This window comes from Octopus bimaculoides, chromosome 6 (genome assembly GCF_001194135.2).
Source record: "Octopus bimaculoides isolate UCB-OBI-ISO-001 chromosome 6, ASM119413v2, whole genome shotgun sequence".
In the NCBI taxonomy this organism is placed as follows: Eukaryota; Metazoa; Mollusca; class Cephalopoda; order Octopoda; family Octopodidae; genus Octopus; species Octopus bimaculoides.
This window is the reverse complement of record NC_068986.1, coordinates 20,460,401-20,466,531: the sequence shown is the minus strand read 5'-3', so window position 1 is coordinate 20,466,531 and position 6,131 is coordinate 20,460,401. Positions and strand designations below refer to the sequence as shown.

Genomic DNA, 6,131 nt, shown 5'->3' with positions numbered 1-6,131 from the left:
GCTCGAATGGTGCTTTTTACATGCCATCAGCACAGGTGCCAGTCAGGCGTGCATAATATTGAAACAAGGAGTCACAAACATGCATGCATTATGGGCTATTCTCAGTTTCCATCTAATAAATCCACTCACGATGTTTTAGTTAACCTGGGATTTATGTAGAAGACACTTGCCCAAAGTGTCACTCAGTACGACGGAACTCAAATCCATGTGGTTGGGAAGTGAACTGACCCACACTGCCATACCAGCACCTATTAATGCACTGGTGATGAATTTAAATGAAAATGTTGTTCACCCAAACATCGGTGTAGAGCTGTCAATGTTTGAAATTATTGTTCCTGGTGTTCTTGCCTTTTAATTTTAATTAAGATCTGTTTGTAATCTCGATAGACAATTGCCTGGTCAAAGAAGAAAGAGAAGAAGGAAATAAAGAAAAAACGGCAAGAGACGAATAAGCTAAAGAAGAAGAACAAGAAGATGAAGATGACAGAGAGTGTGCAGAAGAGTAAGCTTGAAGCAGCAGAGAAGTCAAGATTAGAAGAAATAAAAGACCTTCAGGATGACTATCGGTTATTAAAGAAACAGAAGAAAGGCAAAGTAAGGGAATACACGAGTTTTTTACTAATTAATATTTGTCAGTTAATTATGTCCTTGGTCTGTTGAGATGCTTGGCACCTCTTCTTTGCAATTTCTTCAGATTCTGGTATAAAAACAAAAAGTCGTCCAAACTGCTGTTATATGGGAAGGTCTTGGAAGTATTAATTACTGGTTGTTATTGCTGGGAATGTGGAATAATGGAATCCAAAGACCTTGTCTTTAGTGTTGCATCCTATGACATAAGTACAGGGTTATGTGTTTTGAGGGTGAAAATCATCATCGTCTGCTTTCCATGCTGGCATGGGTTGGACAGTTTGACAAGAGCTGGCCAGGCAGAAGACTGCACAAGACTTCTGTGTCTGTTTTGGCAGGATATTTACAGCTGGATGCCTTTCCAAACGCCAATCACTTTACAATGTGGATTGGATACTTTTTTTACATGGTACCAGCACTGGTGCCAATAAATGTACGATGGAACAAACTAAATTTGTTTTAGCAAAGAAAATACACTTGTAAAACCTGTGTCTTATATATCAGCAAATAAGGAAACAATTAAAACAAACAAAAAATATTTTAGGCTTTTTACTTTTATTAAAAAAGTACCTACCAAAATCATTTCTATTTACAAATCTTTTAAATATCATCATTTTGAAGCTGGTAAACCTTGAAAATCCTTACATAAACTCTACTTATTTAATTCAGTTCCGTTAATACCAGCTTTGGATGCTTTTAATCAGTCACATTTTCTTTGTTTTTTTGACAGATTTCTGAAGAAGACTTTGAGAAACAGTTTACAGAATCCTGACAGTGATTCAGGAAGCTACCAAGCTTCTCTTTTGTAAATATTAAATAAATGCTATATTTTATAATTTGTTTCACAGGTCTTTTCTTTCATTAAAAAAAGAGAATGTTCGATGTTGTGTTTTCTTTTCTAAGATTTTGTGCCATCTCTTAGACTGGTGACATTGATGTAGTTGATGTCTGGGTGTAACATGTAGACATATGTGGGGAGGGAATTACAAGGGGAAGTAGGATTGGGAGATGTTTTAGGTTGGTTTCGGTGAAGATGTAGAAACAGTACATCTGTACAATAATGATTAATGATCAGTGATTGAATGGCCTTCTTTAACGCTGCAGTTTTAAGACATCTGCGATGTTTTCTTCAGTGAATGCAGCAGTATTCCTAGAAAAAAAAAAGAAAAGAAAAAATTACCAAAGGTCCACCTGACTGACTCCTGTGCTGGTGGCACGTAGAAAGGACTATCCAAATGTAGTCAATGCCAGTGCTCCCCGACTAGCTCCCACGATAGTGGCATAAAAAGCAGGATGGAAGTTGCTGGAAAAAAGGTAGACAGTGGAGACAGGATGCCCGAATATCTCAGCACAACTATTGTATACTAGGACCTCTTGACAAATAAAATACCCTTTTGGGGAGGGGCCAGTTGATTAGATCAACCCCAGTACACAACTGGTATTTAATTTATCGACTCCGAAAGGATGAAAGGCAAAGTCGACCTTGGCAGAATTTGAACTCAGCATTTTGCCCCATGTACTAATGTTTCTGCCAGCTTGCTGCATTATAAAATAATCTTTTCTATTCTAGGCACAAGGCCTGAAATTTTGGGGGAGGGGGGGGCAGTTGATTAGATCGACCCCAGTACACAACTGGTATTTAATTTATCGACCCTGAAAGGATGAAAGGCAAAATCGACCTCGGCTGAATTTGAACTCAGAACATAAAGATAGATGAAATACCGCTAAACATTTCACCCAGCATGCTAACGTTTCTGCCACCTTTCCGCCTTTGACAAATGAAATATTGCAATAAAACTGTGTACTCACCTGTAGCTACTGACACATTGAGGGAATCAATATCAATCTGCTCATTGTCCACATGGGAACGGATTGTCACCAGATGGTCACACAAATGCAACATCTGTTTGGAGAGACCAGTACCTTCGTTACCTAATAGAAATAAATGATTACATACAGTGACTTGTAAAATAACACGTTACTGTTTAATTCCAGATCAAGCAGACTTACAATCAAGGGCGTTCTAGCTGTCACTGTCACATCTTTTTCTCATCGTTTAACGTCCGCTTTCCATGCTAGCATGGGTTGGACGATTTGACTGAGGACTGGTGAACTGGATGGCTGCACCAGGCTCCAATCTGATCTAGCAGAGTTTCTACAGCCGGATGCCCTTCCTAACGCCAACCACTCTGAGAGTGTAGTGGGTGCTTTTACGTGCCACCGGCACGAGGGCCAGTCACATGGTACTGGCAATGCCCACGCTCAAAAAGGTGTTTTTTATGTGCCACCTGCATGGGAGCCAGTCTAGCGGCACTGGTAACGACCTCACTCAAATGATTTTCTAACATGCCGCCAGCACAAGTGCTAGAAGGCAATGCTGGTAACGATTACACTTAAATGGTGCTATTTACGGGCCACTAGCACGGAAGCCAGACAGCTGCTCTGGCAATGAACACGCTCGGACAGTGCTGTTAGTGCTCCACTGGTGCAGGTGCCAGTCATCGATTTCAATTTCACTTGCCCCAACAGGTCTTCGCAAGCAGAGTTTAGTGTCCAATGAAGGAGAGGTTGGCATGGGTGCCAGTCGTTGGATTTGGTTCAATTTCGATTTCAGATTTCAAATATTTTATTCATAAATAATGTGTCTAGGATTACATTATATATGTTCTTCATTTACTAAGACAAGAACGAGTGATCTGGTTTCTATTTCTAGCAAGACAAGCAACCACATTAACCTTTTTATTTTACCAAATTTCCAATGAACTGCCTTTGTGTCGATTAATTTTGAAAATAATGAAGTTAGTAAAATGATTTTCTCATTATTAAACTGGAGTTTGAAATATAAAATAACATAGCGATTCATCAGAAAACAGCAACCAAAATCTACTCATATGACTTACCAACGATGAGTACTGTTGGATCATGGAGGCAGATATCTCCAATTTGTTTCAAAGTCTTTCCCTCAAATTCACAATTCTTACCAACAGTTCCTACAAGTTTCCATCCATATTTCTTTAGATTCTGTAAATAAAAAGAAGATATATATATATCATCATCATTTGACATCAGTCTTTCATACTGGCATGAGATGAATGGTTTGACAGGAGCTGGCAACCAGAAGATGCAGCAAGCTTTCATAGCTGGATGCAACTTCCTAATGCCAGCCATTTATTTGTTTGTCAGTCTTTGTCAACGATAGCCAAGGACATCACATAGGAGAAGAAGACAGGGCATGGTGTGTCTGGCTGTGGTCAATCAGTCTGATGTGAGCTCGGAAGGCTCTGCCACACATTGACCTCTGGTGCTATGCTAATTTCAAAACTACAGTTTTCTTTTATCACAATTTTTTTTCTTTTTCTACAGCTTACTCTCTGAAAAAGCACAATTGCATTGTTTGTCTGTAAGTAATAAGGTTGGTCAGCTGCTTTTGTTATTTTATTGATAATCAGGAGACCAATCAATCATAATTGATTGATTTCTTACATATGGTCGGTCCTTTTATTTCAGCACTTGCCTAAATCAGAGTTTGTCTTAGAATGAGCCAATCTACATCCGTACAGAGAAACAAAATAAAGAAAGATTTATAAATAAGAAGATAAGTTACCCTTAAGAGAGACATCAGGGTTTGTTCTGTGTTGGTAAATGCCATTGGAAGCAGCTCTAAAGCCCCAGCACTGCTTTTGCTCACCACAGGGTTTATTATGGAACTGAAACCAAAATTCAAGACAGTAAGAAAATAGAGTTAAGTAATTTGCTCAATCTTTCTTCCCAAAGAACTGCATCCCCGTGGCATTGGCATCCTTGGCCATGTTTCCCATCTCAACTCTTAGACTACAGCAGTTTAGGTTGAACACTTACCACACTAAATCCCCACCCACTCAGCAATTCCTCTGTCCCCTCGGTCTAAAATGGGGATTTTTCAACCTTTGTCAACCCCCAATATAATGAATAAGGGGCTAAAAGTGCTACAACACACCATTAGTTTTCTTTATAATTTTGTGCAGGCATGGCTATGTAGTAAGAAATTTGCTTCTCAACCACATGGTTCCAGGTTCAGTCCCATTGTGTCTTCTACAATAGTTCCAGGCCAACCAAAGCTGTGTGAGTGGATTTGATTGGCAATGCCAGTGCCGCCTGACTGGCCCTTGTGCCAGTGGAACATAAAAAGCACCCACTATACTCTCAGAGTGGTTGGCGTTAGGAAGGGCATCCAGCTGTAGAAACTTTGCCAGATCAGATTGGAGCCTGGTGCAGCCTTCTGGTTTGCCAGCCCTCAGTCAAACCATCCAACCCATGCCAGCATGAACAGCAGACGTTAAACGACGATGATGATGATGAAATATGGAAGAAACCTGCCTGTTGTATGTATATATATTTATATGTGTGTGTGTCTGTGTTTGTACTCCACAATCACTGGACAACTGGTGCTGGTGTGTTTACATCCCTATAGCCATATGTAGCAGGTGTAGTCGAGTAGCTGAAACTATTTGGTCCAAGGGGAACTAAACAGAATGTGTGTCTTCCAATCCACCCAGAAGAAATAATAAAAATAATGTAGTTTTTATACAGAATTTACTGTACATATATTATTCATTCTTTAATTACAGCCACAGATGTGTTTGTGTATTACACCATCTCACCTTCAACTAACGAATACACATTAAACTAATGTACTCTCTCTTTCACACACACACACACACACAGGTGTATTCATTTATCTAAAACTAAGGTGTCAAGCTACAGCTATTGCAACTATCGTCCTTCTAAGTAAGCGCTGAGTGCTTTATTTACAGTGATGACTGAATCATGCCTCCAAAACACTACCATCATCGGGTATGGACACATTGAAACTCTGACGTCTGGCAGCTGACTTGGCAGACGCCCATAAAATTATTAACCATCTTACTAGCAATAACTCTGAGCACCTTTTCAAACTCCACCTGTCTAACACCCGTGGACATGTTTACAAAGTCAGAAAACAGCACAGCTCCCATGACTTTCGGAAACACTTTTTCACGCTAAGGGTTGCTGAAGCATAGAACAAACTGCCGGCGTCAGTTGTTAGTTGTCGGAGCACTGCATTCTTCAAAACTTCCATGCTTCCCGAGATCCACCAACACTACACCTGATTTTCTCCCCTCCATACACACGCAAGCATGTACCTGACTCATACACTGTTCACTTTCCAGACATTTGTACAATACTGCATATACTTGATACGCACTTTTGACAAGTTGTAGTGCACCTGAGCACTTTTACTCTTTTACTTGTTTCAGTCACTTGACTGTGGCCATGCTGGAGCACCGCCTTTAGTCGAGCAAATCGACCCCAGGACTTATTCTTTGGATGCCTGGTACTTATTCTATCGGTCTCTTTTGCCGAACCGCTAAGTTACAGGGACATAAACACACCAGCACCGGTTGTCAAGCGATGTTGGGGGGACAGACACAGACATACAAACATATACACACACACACATATATATATATATATATATATATATA

General features: G+C 40.0%; 2 protein-coding genes across 2 annotated transcripts in view; one reads left to right on the top strand and one right to left on the bottom strand.

Moving 5' to 3' along the window:
• LOC106875707 (ATP-dependent RNA helicase DDX55) overlaps positions 1–1,506 on the top strand; it is a 25,471-nt gene extending 23,965 nt beyond the window's left edge. The window contains exons 14-16 of the mRNA XM_014923952.2: positions 160–304; positions 388–594; positions 1,358–1,506. Of these exons, the coding sequence (XP_014779438.1) occupies positions 160–304; positions 388–594; positions 1,358–1,399 (394 nt within the window). The 3' untranslated portion in view covers positions 1,400–1,506. The remainder of the gene's footprint in view (positions 1–159; positions 305–387; positions 595–1,357) is intronic.
• Positions 1,507–1,573: 67 nt separating this feature from the next.
• Positions 1,574–6,131, bottom strand: part of LOC106875708 (rRNA methyltransferase 1, mitochondrial) — a 5,382-nt gene continuing 824 nt past the window's right edge. Inside the window, exons 2-5 of the mRNA XM_014923954.2 lie at positions 4,232–4,334; positions 3,528–3,648; positions 2,437–2,559; positions 1,574–1,777 (exon numbers count right to left, since the gene is read on the bottom strand). Of these exons, the coding sequence (XP_014779440.1) occupies positions 1,734–1,777; positions 2,437–2,559; positions 3,528–3,648; positions 4,232–4,334 (391 nt within the window). The 3' untranslated portion in view covers positions 1,574–1,733. The remainder of the gene's footprint in view (positions 1,778–2,436; positions 2,560–3,527; positions 3,649–4,231; positions 4,335–6,131) is intronic.